Source organism: Strix aluco, chromosome 9 (assembly GCF_031877795.1).
Source record: "Strix aluco isolate bStrAlu1 chromosome 9, bStrAlu1.hap1, whole genome shotgun sequence".
NCBI lineage: Eukaryota > Metazoa > Chordata > Aves > Strigiformes > Strigidae > Strix > Strix aluco.
This window is the reverse complement of record NC_133939.1, coordinates 14,402,492-14,420,470: the sequence shown is the minus strand read 5'-3', so window position 1 is coordinate 14,420,470 and position 17,979 is coordinate 14,402,492. Positions and strand designations below refer to the sequence as shown.

The window sequence follows — 17,979 nt, the reverse complement described above, 5'->3', positions numbered from 1 at the left end:
TTTGAATCTCCTTTAGAAAAAATAGCATTTGGTTAACACTTGCAGTCTTTAAAACAAACATTATTCTGAGAAGGCAATTCTTTTCAGATGGTGTGAGTGGTCATTTATTCTTCAGCACGTAGCTCTTAGTTAGCATATATGTCAGACGTTTATACTGAGAAGCCTAAGATGGTTGCCCCTGAAAACCCATTTCAATTTGATCAAAGTTTAAAGTCATTCCGGACGTATAATAATGAGCCACATAATTGTAGCAGATTTTTTTCTTAACGGGAACCAAGCACTACAGCAATAGTTAACAGGAAATACTGACCCTTACAGAGTAAGTTGCCAAGTGCTGGGGTAGGTACATACACTACTTTTAGGATTGCCTATTTTAGGAAGAGATCATTTATTCTCACAGTATAGAGATTAAGGAAGCCTTAGTTTAGCCTATCTTGAATGAGGACTTAGACTGATTGATCTCCAGAATCAGGGCAAATTCTCTACCCACTCGCTCATTTTTTTGAAACTGGGAATAAACAACTATCAAGTATTAATAATTTATTCTCATCCAGACAATACAAACTAGTAAACAGAGACAAACTGATCTAAATCCAAGCACTTAATTCTCTCAACTCCCAGTATCCCACTATATAATAGAAACTAAATGGATGCATCTTCTTTTTGTTAATATGTTGTGCAAGATAATGAAGATGTAAAGCTTAGTCAAATTTTTTGGGTTTTGCCACATTTATGACTTTTCAGGAGCTGAGAGAAAGTAGCAGCCTCATACTTAAACAAAAAATATTTTATTTTTATTTAGTTTTCTTTTTCTCACTGTTAGGCTTCTGGTAACAGCTTTATTAAAGATCCAGCTCTAGAATGTTTGGTGAAAATTTACAGTGGCAGAGAAAGGAGTACAAGTACTTACTTAAAAATTAATAAGAAAATAATTATGGACTTTATATCATCCAGACAATGCACCAGTCTTTCTAGACAAAACCTCTGCACACATGATATACTCTTTAGGAAAATCACAGGAATAATCTATAAGGAAATGCAATACATTAATGTGAACCCCAATCTGGACAAGTCAGCTCTTTATTGTTTTGTTATACAATATTTTATGAAAATTTTTTTAAAAAATCAACTGCAAAAGCTAGCGCATATGCAGACCTAATAATGACACAATTACATTTCTGCTTACTATTTGCTGTTTTTTCTTAACACACAGACCATAAAAGTTGCTGCTCAATAACCACTGCATATATTTAAGGATTATGCCCACAAAAAAGTTTTATCAGCTTTATGAACATTCCTTAGTTTCCAGACATTATCATAGGCCTTCACTTGCTCTCACTGAAGTCAGTGACAAGACTCCCATTGGCTTCAACAGGAGTTCTTCTCAAACAATAAGGCAAGGATGATAACTTCTGTGCAGTGAGGAGATTGGAATTCACCTTGAGACTTGTATGACTATATGTAAGTAACACCCACAAAAATCAAACAATGTTTTACAATAGGTCCTGAAATAACATATGTAAGATGATGCAGATTCTCACAATGCTATGGAAACAAATACAAATGAAGCTTGATTAATATTGTGGGTTTTTTTTTTTTTAAAGTAATACAAATCTGTGATGTTAATTTGGTTATGAACATGTTCTGAAAACAATATTATCCATAAATAATCAGCATGTTGTGAAATTGAATAAAATTTTAACTAATATAAACACATTATTAAAACATAATTAATGAGTATATTTGTGCATACAAATTTTCTTCTTTTATACTAAGCTTCAGAACTCTGTAAACCGCGAGGCATTCATCGTGCTTAACATGGCAGAAAGTTAAATTACATGTCTTCATTATTTTATTTTGTTCAGTCCTCTTCCCATCAAACATGCAAACACTGTCATCACCATTTTTGGCTTCACTTCAACCAGATCATCCGGAAGAGCATATATACGAGCACCAATTTTTCGAGCAACTGAAATGGCATACCTTGGAAAACAAGAGAAAATAAATATTGTTATTTTCCTTGCATCTACTAGCATGACAAGATTCAAAACAATCGATTTTAATAGCAGGATATGCCTGTTCAGTCAGCACTTACACTCTACGAGAAAATGGATGTTATTGTGATGTAATTAGCAATTGTATTGGCAGACATTTGGCTACCGGTTATCAAAGCATTTTTTGTCAAAACCAATATGAGTTATGGCAGGCTATTAATAAACCAATTGCAGCACAGTAGTGGTAGGTCATATTAGCCATGAATGTGAGTTCATATTTTAAATATGCTAGAAAAATAGCTCTAGAATATTAAATTTATAATATTTCTGTTTGAAACAGATCAACTAATATTAGTGTAATCTCTCTGTTAACAAATCAGTAAATCATCCATTACACAATGAATTCATGCATTTCCTGCACTTAAGGAAAACACAAAGCATTCATTTAAAACTCACTTAGCATTATTCAATTTGTCCTGGTAAGAAAGATCTTCCCTCTTGACCATTTCTGGACGAACTGCTTTTGGTGCAATGGCATCTATTAAATCTAGGACAGGTAAACTAGTGCTAATTGTTTTGTCCTAAAAGAAAAGACTGAAAAGATTAGTATAAGGAATTTGCTTTGATTATTCTGTCTTCACATGCAAAAAACGCTACAGCACATCTTGCATACCTACTGAAAGATAGCAGCATATTTTGTTACTTTATCACGTGAAGGTTTTTCTCCCTCTTTATGAGGTCTAATGTTCTTTTCCGCAATCAGAATGCTAAGGTTCACACTCAGTGTTGGTATTATTATTCCACAAATGGTTTAAATTATTTAATGAAACTCCCCCCCTTCCCTAAGGAAGGAAGGGAACTGTTAAAGACAACAAAAAGCTATTTACATTCCCCAACTACTTTTATTTTTCTCCTTTTCTTGTAATGGAACTATTTTCTGCAGTAGCTTGTGCCTCACTTTTTATAATTTTTCAACTCAGATGGTATTCTGAGCTAGTACAAGCAGTCTGTGTTCTGTATTTAATACACGGACATGTGTTTTCTTCTATTCTTAAAACAGCAAGTGCTATTGCTGCAATTATTTCTTCCCAACTGTCAGGGCAGATAAGCAGCTGTGTCAAACCAAGAGTCAGCAGCAGTGCCAGTGAGGCTGGCTCTGTCCCTGCAGGGGCTTGGCACATGAGCCTCATGACATGGCTGCCTTCGCCACCAGGTCAGAACTCTGATTTCAAATTCAGTGAAGTCCTATACACCCATCATATTAATTACACATTTAAAAATAGTAATATACATTTGCTTGAAGACACTGAATGCATGGAGTACCTCCCCAAGACCATAAGCCAGAAACCACACTTTCGTCATTTTTATTGTTTGAACTAATGGCAATTCACAGAATCATCTAGGTTGGAAAGGACCCTGAAGATCATCTAGTCCAACCGTTAACCTAAGACTGACAGTTCCCAACTCCACCATATCCCTCAGCGCTATATTCAATAGAGCTTTGCTTTCATAGTCCACAATAAATATCAGGGATCTCTGTGTTCTCTGCTATACAATCTGCTTGCTGCAGTAACCCCAAAATATAGACAAAAATTCAAATTGTGATAGACAATATATACATGAACGTTGTCAAAAATCAGTAGTAAAAAAAAGGTATGCTGAGTAATGTCACTTTATGTCAGTAGCTCCTCATTGGTCTACCGTCAGTTGAATTACCTTAAAAACACAACCAATGACCCCCCAAAACCACAGGCATACCAAAAGCAAGATGTTGGGACAGATCTCTTCATACTTTCAACTTCTTTATACCACCCTTATTACAATTTGTGTAGAAATAAGAGAGGCAGCAATTCCTTGAAGACCTAAGTTACCTTTTAGAGTAAAAAATATTTTGTTCTATAAAGTTATTTGATATTACCTTTTGCCTAATGCTTACCTAATTCAATTTCATAACACAGTGAGCTCTCAAATATTTAACTTGCTAGGTTCTTACATTCCTGTTGTGAGCCACCGACATAACCTTTCAGAGTATACAATGCACCTGTATAAGGATGTTATGTTTGCATGCAAGTGCTATTATTGATCTACCATTTCTAAAGAATGAGATTCACACTGCATGACACACCTGACATACACGACTTCTTCTATGTTTAACACTTCAAAAACATGAAAGGAAAGCTTCCTTTATCAATTTTGTTCATATTTGCTGAATGGGAAAAGCTGCTATTTTGTACAGGTCTGCTGCACATCAGCATGGCAATGAAAACAAGAGATGTCACTGGTTAATTTGCGCTCCCTCTCCTGGCTCTGTCACACACGAGTACATATTTTTGACCATCTGTTATTAAAAATGGTGATTTCCCCCCCAAACTGTTCACATTTGTACAAGCATGATACTGCCTAGATCCAAAAATTTGGAAGATATATGACATGCCATGTCCAAACATTGGTAACTTCAGACAGAAACCCCTTTGAAAGTGTTGCCTTTGTTGTTAGTGGTGGTGGGGTTTTTTTGTTTTGTTTTGAATCTTACAGCAGCAATTACAATTTCTTTTTGTTTATTAACAGGCTTGTAAAATACTTTTGAAGATTCACAGACTGTCAGAAATATTTCCTTACACAATTATGCTAGCTGCTGGGAGAGCCCCTGTTAAAGCCAAATTGTTACAGATCAGGTTAAAAATCCCAGATCTGATAATATGTGGAAAGAAGAAAAGTAAGTTAATTTGATTACCTTGAAACTTGTAATTGAAGTTTTCTTATTTGCATTTGCAAGTGTCCAATTCACCCACTTAATAATAATTTCATCATTTACTTTTTCCCCCTCTCCGAGGTCTGATAGTACATTCAAAGTATACCTTTAATAAAGAAAGTAAGAGTCCAAGTTAAAGTGAATGGTAGAAGTCAACTCTGCTAACAGTACAAAGCTACAAGCAAAAGTAAAATATTACTTCAGCACAGTAACAATGCCAAGTACTCATCTTCATAAGGTACCCTTACTTTATAAACTATTTAACACTTAAAATCACTTTTTTGGTTGTTGCAAGAATAAAATAACATCCAAAAATTCATAATATTTACTGTCACATCTTCTTCATATATTTGTTTTACTCAGCACATCATAACTAATTTTACTTTATAAGTTTAAATGGCTCCCTACCATCCAAGTCACCTTGAAAACTGAATCACAGTAGTATGAGAAACAAAAAGCATTGAGTGTTTTTGGGTAGGTGTAAGAAAATTGACTTGTGCAAAATATTTGCAATAAAATACTCTACTGAAATCAGGTTATAATATATTTTTTTCCTGCTCAATGCCCTAGGAAGATCCTGATTTTATAATAATTTCATTACTGGAGCTGTGATGGCCTAAACATTTCTTCCCATTTTTAACTTCTATAGCATACATACCTCTTCCTATTTATCTTTCTTTTTTGATTTTACAAATATTTGAATTATTCTCTACTTACGGAAAGATACATAGAATCAACCTGAAATAAGTTGTGCTCTTTTTGCTTGCTGGAGGATTTATAATTTTAATAACAATTTTTAGTATGTAAGGTTTTAATTGTCTCTATAAATGGATGTGTACACATATACACTATTGTGGTTTCAATTACTACACAGTATGTAAAACTACAAAAAAATATATAAAAGTTTATCTTAGAGAAGAGGGATATTTAAAGATGGCTCTTTAAAATACCTGTTGGGTGAACTGAATACTAGCTTTAATTTGCCTTGATATACAGACACACACAGATACATATACATACATATTTATCACATAATGTGCCTAACTTACCTTCTCATCAGCTGCCATACCAAAGCCAAAGTAAGAGTTGGATTACCCTCATTTAGATCATGTCCAGCAATACCAACCAGCGAGAATTTGGCTTTTGTCTTCCCAAGTTCTACTGCATAATTGCAATTCTCAATCTAAAAATAAATGTTGTGTGCAAATCATGAAAACATCTTAGTATTTCTATAATGCAGACCTATAATCTAAGTGTATTCTGAATTACTTTGATTTACTGTTACCTATGATGAGATTTGGAGCTAGAGAAAGATTTCTAGCCTTTCTACACTGTGATTAACATAACACAGATAATTTTTACTATAAATGCAAGTATGCAAGATTCCAACGATAATCTTTTTTCACACTTGAGAAAAAGTTCACTTCCACTAAAGTCAATGAATTTATACTTGCATCAAAACTGATTTTGGAAAAATACTGAAATGAATCACAGAATCATGGAATCATCTAGGTTGGAAAAGACCTTGAAGATCACCTAGTCCAACCATTAACCTAACATTGACCGTTCCCAACTACACCATATCCCTAAGCACTATGTCAGTCTGACTCGTAAACACATCCAGGGCTGGGGACTCCACCACCTCTCTGGGCAGCCCATTCCAACACCTAACAACCCGTTCTGTAAAGAAATGCTTCCTAATATCCAGTCTAAACCTTCCCTGGCGCAACTTGAGGCCGTTCCCTCTTGTCCTATCGCTTGTTACTTGGTTCAAGAGACTCATCCCCAGCTCTCTGTGACCTCCTTTCAGGTAGTTGTAGAGGGCGATGAGGTCTCCCCTCAGCCTCCTCTTCTCCAAACTAAACAACCCCAGTTCTCTCAGCCGCTCCTCATACGACATGTGCTCCAGACCCTTCACCAGCTTCGTTGCCCTTCTCTGGACACGCTCGAGTAATTCAATGTCCTTTTTGAAGTGAGGGGCCCAAACCTGAACACAGTAATCAAGGTGCAGCCTCACCAGTGCCAAGTACAGGGGCAAGATCACTTCCCTGTCCCTGCTGGCCACGCTATTTCTGATACAAGCCAGGATGCCATTGGCCTTCTCGGCCACCTGGGCACACTGCTGGCTCCTGTTCAGCCGGCTGTCAATCAACACCCCAGGTCCCTCTCTGACTGGCAGCTCTCCAGCCACTCCTCCCCAAGCCTGTAGCGCTGCTGGGGGTTGTTGTGGCCCAAGTGCAGCACCTGGCATTTGGCCTTATTGAAACTCCTACAGTTGGCCTTAGCCCATCGCTCCAGCCTGTCCAGATCTCTCTGCAGAGCCTCCCTACCCTCGAGCAGATCAACACTCCCACCCAACTTGGTGTCCTCTGCAAATTTACTAAGGGTACACTCGATCCCCTCGTCTAGATCATCAATAAACGTGTTGTTCTTAGACAGTAACTGTTTTTCCATCTACATTTCTGGTTTCATAATGATCACAAAACTAACTGACAGCTTGGATTCTGCAAGTCTCGCACAAATTCTCCTGGCAGCACATAAAACTACTCTGTGAGGAAACACCTCACAATATAAGAGCATCAGGCAACAATATCTGTGTCAGGTCTGAAACTTTTACTTATAAGCCCTAATTAGACCCAAAATTAAACACTGCCAAAAGATGTCCACATTTAGAAACTAAAGTGGTATATGCTCTAACTGCTATTTATTCCTTGGGATAATATCTGGAAGATCTTTTTTTCTTGCCAGGACTATCTCAGTAGCATGCAAATCTAGACAACCCAAATTACTACAAACAGCACAATGGAAGACAGTGAAACTGGACTGTATTACAGAGTATCTACCCACCTTTTTCATATTACCACCAAGTAATGAATAAGGAGGTTTGTTGACGTGGTTCCAGTCAACCGTCACACGAGTCATATCATACAATTGGAAGATTATTAAAGCATCAGAGAGGTCACTAAACGAGAGTAAAACAATGTTTTAAGTACAAAAGCTCATATTCATAATGAAAATGTTAAGTACTTCAGGCTTCCCCAAGTGTAATTAAGTTGCTGAAAAATTCCAGTCACATAAGTAAAAATTTGTGTTGTTCTGTAGAGAAAGTGGCCTATATCGTATTGCTTGATTTCTGTGATTATTTACATTAAATTGTATATTTAATTTCATTATTTTCACAAATCTCAGTGAAGGAAACACCGCCACTGGTTTTACCAACTTTTAATTAAATAATTGGTTTCATAGGGTAGGCAAAGATGAAACATCTAACTAGAGTTTTCATTTATTGATCTAGTTTTAGTTTCCTTAGGAATTCCCAAAATGTTAAATACTCATACTTTATCTGCACCTACAGATGTATTTTGCTAAAGAATAATCAAAACCAGTATCAGTTACTTGCTAAACAGAATTCTCCACATGAAGCTATCTACAGATGGTATCACTTAGCAGAGGTCAGAAAACAGAAACAATGAAACCTAACAGCAAAATATACATGTAAGCAGATGTTCCCTGTTTCTCCCTATAGCCCATCTTGTATTGATAGGGTTTGAATCAACTGCTGGCACAATTTGAAAGTGATCAGAAGCATCTAAAAAACATGCTAAAAAGTCCTTTATTTTGAGGGAATACCACACTGCACAGATTCTTACAGTCTACTCAGCAGACATCTATCCTCTCTTTAGTTTAGAATTACATTACTGTTTTAATAGGTTTGTAGTCATTTCATCTGTCATGAGAGAAATAAAAATAATGTGTTGTAAAACACAATTTTCAACTTTTTAAAAAACATAATTCAAAGTACACGAGTGAAGGGAGCACATCAAAACTTTTTAGGTTTTCTAGTATTTCTAGATCATGAGTAGAATATCCAAGTCCAATACTGCTTAATGCAGTTCTGCAGACCAGTCTTGAAGTTCCTATCACACTGTGTGGAAACCTAGAAATCACTCTTCTAGTAGAAATACAACTTCCCTTTCTTCTTCCCTCCTTCTTTCTTCCCCATCATCCAAGTGAAATCAAATTATTGTTTTAGAGAAAAGCCTCACCTGTATAAATGATTAACATATGGGCTTACACCCAGTGAATTCATCCAGTTTCTGAAAGTCCTTTCTTCCTTACTTTCTCCTATGGTTACAAATATAGTTCTATATAAATTATTGGAAAAAACATTTTAATAAGTAATGTTTAAATGACTCTCATATCCCTTCCCCCACCCCCCGAAAAATGAATTCATCCTTTCCCAAACAGTAGTCTCTACTGGCCAATAAATCAAGGTAATCCCATTAAACTCAGAGTCCCTCAGTTCTGGGCACAAGGCCAGAGGCACTACAGGGAGTACTATTAGACTGCATTTTTCTGTGTAAATACAATTTGATAAAATACAGAAATAGACAGTTCATTGGTTATATTTTAGATAATTAATATATCATGGAGAAAATAGTGATGACTAGTAATCATTTCCTAAATGCAAAATCAGTGAAAATTGCATTCAACAGTATCTTTAAATCTGTTTGAAATAGTACTAACTTTTAATAAAAATATTCCAACACACTTATTGCATCAAATTCCAGAAGCTACAGCTCCACTTCTCTCCACACTTAAGTTCCAAGGTCCTCCCCAAAACAATAGGCCTCACCTTTTTTAAACACCAGAGACTTAGCGAGGCAGTAGTGTATTGTTTAATTTTGTGATGCTATTTATACTTCCAAGGGGGCTAGTTATTCTCACAGTTTTAAATAGCAACTCTGCTTATGAGAAACGCAGACAACTCAGTAGGAAAAAAAACCGAAACACATCTTCACTCTCCTGACTTAAACTGTTTTTATCTGTTGTACTCAGGAGTTCCTGAACTAACCTTCTTTCTCTATAAAGTTACAGTTTGCAGAAATACATTAACTCTCTACATACATTGTTAAAATTTAGGTAATGTTGTATCTGTGGCCAACGCATGTGAAGAAGTGCTGCATAAGCTGTTTTCTCCTATGTCAAGGCAAAAAGCATTTAAGAAAATACTTAGCCTGAATATGTGAGCTTGGAATAACCTCATCACTCTGTTCCCCTGGACTGATCATCCACAATTAAGGAACAGAAGGAACATTGAGGAGGCAGAAAACCTCCCCAAACAATGAAAGAACAGATTTGTCAAAACTGAAACACTTAAAAAATCTGAGTAAGATTTTCCTTTGCTTTTTTCATTTGTTCCTTAGAGGATAATGGTACCGAGTTTGTCTAACGAGGTTTATGTAGCATGAAAACTGTCTCATTTAGTACTGCAGTTCTGTGTTTACTACAGAACAATGAATGCTTTTGCAAAATGAAGCTACTGTATAATGTATTCCTCATTAGAATAGAAAGAAAACCTTTTTAATATCATTTTTCCATCAAATAGACCTATGTCATAAGATCACTTTTTAGACAGAGGTTACAATTTTAATCTAGGTCTCTTCCACTTCTATACAGAAAGTTCTGGACTTGAACATATATTTATAAAAAAATTAAATTCAGAAATTTCAGCTGTAGTGAACATTTTCCAACAGAATAAATTTTATATTAAAAGTTTCAGTCAGCTTATGAGTTACTTTTCTTTCTAATTATTATGAAATAGATGATATTCATCCTACTGATATATTTTCTTCCTAAATTGAGGTCTTTCATATGCAATTCAAACTAGTATTTGTTTCAAAAATTTACTTGTAAAAATTACCGAAGAGTCACTGATGAGTACATGCTGAAACAAAGAAAAATACTATTCTGCAAAGTCTTCAGGGAGTCATCTTTGTTTCACATACTTCTTCCCACAACAAAATTTAAAAGACAACAAAGAATCACATTTTATGACAAAGTTATTAAAAAAAGCAGTGTTTTTCCATAAAAAAGATACAATCAAAATACAAGCATGATATATAATTTAAGTTTATAAAGAGTAACTTAAGAGGTTATAGTGTTTTGAAACAAGTCCCTTTTGCCTTTTTTTTTTTTTTTTTAAAGTTTTTAGCCTTACTGAGCTTTGAGTAGGTTTGCAATATCTAAAATACTGACCACAAAGTGCTTTTAGGAACACTTGCAAAGACAGTAACAGGATTATTTCATGAACTCTTACTGAACAAAGCATATCTACAAAAACAGATACTCAGCAACTGCACTCACACTGAGAATTTCAAAATGCATGCTTAATACTGTTGAAAGAATCCAAAGGAGCCAAGCAGGAGCAAGAACATGCAAGTTGGGCAGCACCCTTTTGGATAGCAGGAATCCAGGAACTAAACCCAGCACACTATATTTAATATGCCACTCTAAACAAATCCCTTTATCATGCAACACATAAGCGTTCATAAGTTTTCCAGACGGCTGAGAACTGACCGATTTTTTTCTCTCTATTCTCTTATTCAAAATATACCTTGTGATCCTATCAGGAGCATATCTTCTGCTGAGTGGTGCAGCAGATAGCCAAAATCATTGGAAAATTGCAGAAAGGGGGCAGAGCTACACAAAAGAGAGGAGCAAATTTGGTAGTATCCTTTATATTTATTGCTATCTTTTTCTTCAAGATCATTATACTATGGAACTGAGTGGGGAGTAGCCATAGTGATGGGGTCAAGAATCCAAAGGGCTCCAAATATCTACAGTTCTCTCTGAAAGACAACAGAGCTCAAGATGCAAATTGCACCCTAAGTTCAGCTGGCCCAAGCAGGAGTAGTTAACCCTTTTGTGATAACAGCCTTGAAGGCTGTCAGTGTTGCTGTAAGCAACAGCAGCAGAGGTCATCTACACCAGAGGAAACAGAGGTGGACAGAAACGCCTCCTCTTCCTCCCCCCAGGAACTCAGCTTTCTGTGTGACTTAGCCTCCGAACTCTGGTGCCTTCCCCACAAGGGAGAACTTCCTCAGAGCAACAGCAACGCTCAGTTAAAGGTCGCGTACTGACTGAGGTCAGGACTCCCTGCTCCATCCCTACATGATATTAAATGTTCATTTTTTTATGTCAGTATACCTGAGAGAAATGCTCTATATACAAGTGCACATCAACAGACATTTATGTCAATTTATGCATGGTGTTCATTGTCTTAAATCAAAGAGAACAGCCATGTCATACTCTTTGGGTGGAACAGTCACTGAAAATATGGAATTTATGCAGGAAAATGAAGACTTTCAGAAAGCTCTACTCATCCACACATGCCTAGAGCTTTACATCTTGGTTCATGGAAAGCCCCTACTGGTTAAACCCACAGAAAGAACTATATAGCATTTGACTTACTGCAAGTCCTGCCCCCCTTTTATATGCATCATGCTAGACCTCTGGGGTTTTTTTTCTTCTCTTATACTTATGATGGCATATTAAAGCAATAGAAAAATACAAGAACAATTCAAAAATTGACCAGAAAGGGACAGAGATGATTAAAACACTAGGGGGAAGGGAAAAAAAAAAAAAAAAAAGAAAAAACACTTTTATGGAGCACAGAAAAGTACTAAATACAGTACCTACATTAGGAGGGGTCAAATCTGCATTTCATGAAGCAAAATAGGAAAGCATTATAAATGATGAGTCAGATTTCAACACACAATCTATGATGAAACTATAAAGAAATGAATGTCTTACATTTTATATCACTATCTTGAGAAAACATCAGTAAAAACACAGGATTTCATGGAAAAAAATAAAACAATTTAACAGAAAAACACGTTAACAACATTGTGTTTTGGCTGAAATAACTCTTTTGACAGTTTAGATTTATGCGACACCACAGGAGTTATTTGGGGGCAAAGGAGAGGAGTCTACTTGCCTTTGAACAGATAACATTGGCATGATTATCCATTTCTAAAATATGCACTATAAACAGTAAGTTAAATTTGGCCAGTATTTATCATTACAAAATCATAATCTAGCATTCAGGTGATTGTAACTTTTTATAAACTGTTTTAGCTAAGACTAAATAAGATCTCATGTAAATATTTTAGGAAAGTTCAGAAAGTAGTTCAGCTGGTTTTTGCCATGTCAATGAAAACTCTTCTAAATTTGATCAAGTTTTCAGTATTTCAAATCACACCTGCAACTTTATGTTCAGAACAGAGAAGCTGAAGTGAACATATTCCACCTCCACACAGCTCCTGTTTACATTTCCAAGAGCGTACATTTCTAACAAAATTGCAGCAGAGGAAGAGCAGGCCTTTCCTTCAATCATTTGTCCTGGACAGCAGGGACTGCAGTGACTAGGGATATCACAGCTGAAAAGGGAAGACTACCTCCAGTGCTCAGATAACTCTATCACAGAGCTGGTACCCAGCTGAAACTAGAAGAGCAGGAAGCCTGAAACAGGAGTGGTTTGAGGCATACAAGATTTGTGACACAGGGATGCAGCAGAGCAGACAAAATATGAAAAAAAGAGGAGCAAAGGAAGATGGACTCACCTAGATGGAAAGGAAACCTGATAGGAACAGTAAGAGGAAGGCAGGAGGAGGCAGTGCAGAGGAATGTGTGAACATTGCTGATGATTCTCCCGAGTGCGGCATCCCTGATTCTCACCATTCCCTTGAGATCAGTCAACAACTGTGAAATACACTGGCAGGAGCCATTTCATTATCCTAGATTAGCTGGTCCACAGAAAGGGTAACAGCCAAAGTTTGCTACCAATTATCCCTTTATCTCTAGCATTAGGCATCCAAACTGAACAGTTAAAGCCCAAACTTGCTGATATGCTAGGATCTATATAGGTTACTGATGCAATAGATTAATATAGGTTGCTGATACAGAAGCCTTTTTTTTTAATGTTTCCTGTTTTAAAAGGCAACAAACTAATACACATACACACACATATATATAAACACAATATGTGAAAAGTACATTAAGACTATTTACAGTTGCCTAGTACAGCACTGCAAATTAGGGAAAGCTAGGATTTGTATATCAGCTAAAATAACAGCATGGAAAGAAGCACAGAAAACTGGAAAAGGAGTAAGAGGATGGGTTTTGCTGCTGCAAATGAATCATAGAAGGTTATTCAGGAATAGCCTTTGGTCAGGCTAACACAAGTGAACAACATTCACAGTAACAGGGATTTCTACTAAGGCTTATATTGAAAGCTAGCAAGAAAGCTCTATATGCTGGTGTTAACACAGGCACCATCACACAGGGATCCTATATTACAACCTAGAAGAAATACTTAAATAGAAATCACTAATATTCTTGTCTCCTGAATGCTTAATAAGTTGAGTACCTTCTAATAAATTGAAATCGTAAGATGAGTTGTCAGGCTTGTGTAGGGCTGGATATGTGTTAAAGAGATTTGCAACAAAAGCCAGATTGAGTTTAGGGTTGCCTGCAACCACATCAGCTGGAGTAACAAACTGTCTGCAGCCCAATTTATCTGCCTGTTGGAGCATGTACTCAGCCCTCCTCAAGTCATTTTTATCCTAGAAGAAAAGAAAAAAATATAATGAATACTAGCACGTTTCCATTCTTCACTGAATCTTCAGTTCGGCAAATCCTTGAATGACCCATGTCAGCTCCTCCCTGATTTCCCCAATGCCTGAGCTAGCTCTGACAGCCTACAACAATTCCTCTCTTCCCATCTTCCTTCCACTTTTTGTCCTTCACTTCTGTGGCTGCCTGTCCAGCATTCCTCATGAATCGCAGCAACAGCAGCAGCAGCCAGAGGTGTAGTGGTTATATTTCTATTTCCAGACTGTTGATTCCCACACTGCATATTCTGCTACATGTACCAAAGGTTCACCATCACCGTTTTAAACTGGTATTTTCAAGCATAGTAATTACAAATGATGCCCAAAACCCTCAGTAAGAGTTTGAAAGCTCCAGAATGTGGTAATTCACTACCTTGCTTTCCTTTTAATATTTTTACTTCTGAATCATCTTAAATTGCTAACCTATGTGTTATTTTGTTTATTCTTTTATTTTTATTATTTTAAACGTACACAGAATAAATTGGTGTTCAAAACTGTGTAGCATATACTTTTTGCCTCTAATCTTCACAACACTAAGACTTACTATGTATATGGAAATGAGTCAGTAATTGAATTACTGTTAGAATTGAATAACAGACAGTAATTCAACGTTGGTACACTCACCCAGAAACTTGCTCTAGAACAAGTTGTTACATGTTACTGATATGGGTTTATAACCCATTACAGAACATGAACATATGAACTGTAGGAAATGATGTGGAAAAAAAATGAACTACTATCCTTTCTCACTCCAAAAAAGCATCCAAAACAAAAGCAAACAAACAAAACAGAGCTGTCCTCATGAAGGAGTCTGAGAGAACTAAAGCTGGTAAGCAAATGCAGTTTTGCATGTGGGTTTTCATTATTATAATGAATAACGAGATTCTATTTAAGATTCTGATTGAAATATAGATATCTATATCTCAGGCATGCAGTTCAGTTTTGCATTAAATGCATTCTCAGAACAATCCTTCCGACAAGCATTATGTAGCAGCTTAGTGAAAAGTGTTTTTCAGATCTACCTAGGCTGATTTTAGACCCTCTATCCCTTTACAACTTAAGGCTTCATGGATGCTACACTTTCCTGCTGGTTACTGGAAGGGCTCACATGCTATTTCTGAATGCTGTTTGGTTTGAAGAAAGATCACAAGGTTTGTGAAGTCTGCTCTTTCCTTGTCTGAATTACAGAAGAGCAAAACTGAGCAGGATGTTGTAATATTCATGTTGGAGGATCCAACTGAAAATAAAAAAGCAGTTAGACATACTCCAAGTAAAGCATAGCTCCAAATTTTAGACTGCAGGATGCGTTACCCTGTTTCAGCAGCACTTTGGAACTTTACTCAAGTTTTTACCTATTTAAGCTTTTGTGACTTTGAGGAATCTGACTGATCTTTTGTATGCTTTACAGAACAAAAGAGGATTCTGGGACAGCCTTGTAACCAGGATGTTAGATACATCCATACATAGAGGTCTCCAGTAATTTCAGTCTATTTTTACATTTCTGGATACTTACATGAAATCCTGATAAGTCAATTTTAATGTGCAATTCAGCAAGGTCATCTCCTTTGGGTGCAATCTGATTTAACAGATGGTAGTATGCTCTTGAATCCTAAAACAAGCAGTGTAATATTTTAAAAAGAGCAAGTATATAGCCTTTCATAGCCATTTACTGCTTATAGTCCAATTCAAAAGCCATAGAAGTAAAAAATATGGCACCCTAATTTCAGTGAATATGGATGAGATCATACAGCCATTTTACTATGCTATTTCACATAGAACTTATTTAGCCAGTTGAGGGAGAAAAGGAATGCCTGCTAATTATTCTGGACAATGTTAAATTTATTCTGCTGAATATGAACTAGACAGCTGTAATTAAGATACTTAAGGCAAATTTATATAGGTTACCCACAAAAAAACCCCAATACGGATCTTTTCAGTGTTGGTATTTTATTCCTTCACTATCATTTTCAAACAGACTGTTCTATAAAAATATATCTGTCTTAACTGATGAGGTAATGGAATTAAAAATGGAGAGCAAAGTGGCTTTTTTAGAGTGAATCTATAGTGACAACAGAAATTATATTTATTTGATGCAGTTTTCAGTATGCTTCTAGTTTTTTTCCCCACAAAGAAACCAGGAAGATAAACCAAAAATCTGCTAGTTTTACAAGTGTTTAATACTTTTCTTAAATAGCATGTAACATTTTTATCATAGTAACAGTTTTCATATAAAACCTTAAGTAAAGGTTTGCTTTAACAATAGCCTTCTTGGTGGCATTTCAAAAGATTGAACTAGCAATTAATGACATGGTTTTCTTCAACAAAAAGAGGACTTATCACCTTAGGGAATCTTTCTCCTTTGCTTTTAGGTTTAAAAAGTTGGGTTTTTCTCTCTTCTACAGTACTCTGCATACCTTATGCAGAATGACTGAAGGAGAAGAAATATGCAGATCTGCCATCTGCCCCAAGGAACCAGCATGCCTTTCAGTCCCCTTGTGTCAGTAAATTGGCACACCAGCAAAGCACGGTGATTGAGGAGGGTTGCGCTCTCCTTGGATCAAGGATCAGTAGCTACTCCACACAGCCCTCTGAATAACTGCTCTTTCCTCAAGAGGTTTCCTACTCCTCTGTGGAATGCTAGGTAGGAAGGGCAATCACCATGAGCAAATAGGCACTGGGAAGAGATTTAAAGCCACACATGTCTTTAAAACAACAAAAGAAAGAAAAGATGGGTATCTGCAGACCCAGGAGCAGAGAAGGATGGACAAGAAAAAGATAACTAATAAGGGTAGTACAAATTGTCCTAAATAACTCTAATAACAATCTTAGAACATTAGAACTTCCCTGAATATGAGCTTCTCCAAAATGTTCTCTTTGCACTGTGATGTGAGAATACATGGTACGAGCAACTGAACAGGGTATGAGAGATCAAAACAATGATCTTTCAGTGTTGAAAAACGCGGGATGAACCTATAGCTGGAAAAAGTAGATGACTACTATTTTTCTAAATACTTCTGATCTGACTAATTTGTTTCCATGCATAGTGTGTTTAAATACCATTATGTTCAATTATCAGAGCGATAACTACATACCTTGATGTCTTGGCTGAAGTTACTGATTTTCTGCCATCCGGCACTGGCCAGATGGTAGTTCACCCAGCGTAACAAGAGCTCTTCTGGGGAAAGCTTCATTAACTGGTCTAGTTCTTCCCCTTCATTTAGCAAGGCGATAAGAGCTAAAAGCAAGTTTGAAAAAAAGCTGAAATCATTGCTGTTGTGGTCTCACTTAATTCCAAATTGCCAACATTGCTATACCTGGCATTACTCTTACCTTCATTTCTGGAGATCTCAATATCGGCAAAAAGACCAACTTTAATGATCTGCCACAAGAGTCCTAACACCAAGTGTGGTTTTCCTTCTTGCAGATCTTGTGATCCAATATTGACAACCGTACAGCCAATAGCAGATGCTGAGTTCAGAGCCAGGTTTAGGTTTTCCTATTTGGAATATCATTGTTTAACAAATCTATAAGATTGTAATTCTTAGTAATTTTGTTCATATTAATTTTTTTAAGTTTTAGAAGTTATAAGAAATAATGCATTAGTTCAATGATTCCCAGTGGAAAACTGCACTCTGGAGTTTTTTTTGTGAACCACCACATATGTTATCAAAATTTAATGGACATTATTGACAGTATGGACTCACCAAAAAAATCATAGACCACCTTCTGCAGGTTGTATCGCTGAGGAATACTCTAATCAAAATATTTTTTGTAATTC

At 36.3% G+C, this 17,979-nt stretch overlaps 1 protein-coding gene across 5 annotated transcripts in view; it reads right to left on the bottom strand.

The window, feature by feature from the left end:
* Positions 1 to 772: 772 nt before the first annotated feature.
* PLS1 (plastin 1) overlaps positions 773 to 17,979 on the bottom strand; it is a 48,714-nt gene continuing 31,507 nt past the window's right edge. For 4 of the 5 annotated variants that reach the window (XM_074833821.1, XM_074833820.1, XM_074833822.1 and 1 more), the window contains exons 7-17: positions 17,532 to 17,697; positions 17,294 to 17,436; positions 15,715 to 15,810; positions 13,958 to 14,153; positions 12,225 to 12,245; positions 8,793 to 8,871; positions 7,594 to 7,708; positions 5,796 to 5,929; positions 4,729 to 4,852; positions 2,451 to 2,575; positions 773 to 1,983 (exon numbers count right to left, since the gene is read on the bottom strand). In XM_074833821.1, the coding sequence (XP_074689922.1) occupies positions 1,848 to 1,983; positions 2,451 to 2,575; positions 4,729 to 4,852; positions 5,796 to 5,929; positions 7,594 to 7,708; positions 8,793 to 8,871; positions 12,225 to 12,245; positions 13,958 to 14,153; positions 15,715 to 15,810; positions 17,294 to 17,436; positions 17,532 to 17,697 (1,335 nt within the window). In that variant the 3' untranslated portion in view covers positions 773 to 1,847. The remainder of the gene's footprint in view (positions 1,984 to 2,450; positions 2,576 to 4,728; positions 4,853 to 5,795; positions 5,930 to 7,593; positions 7,709 to 8,792; positions 8,872 to 12,224; positions 12,246 to 13,957; positions 14,154 to 15,714; positions 15,811 to 17,293; positions 17,437 to 17,531; positions 17,698 to 17,979) is intronic. The other variant, XM_074833824.1, reaches the window with a different exon arrangement.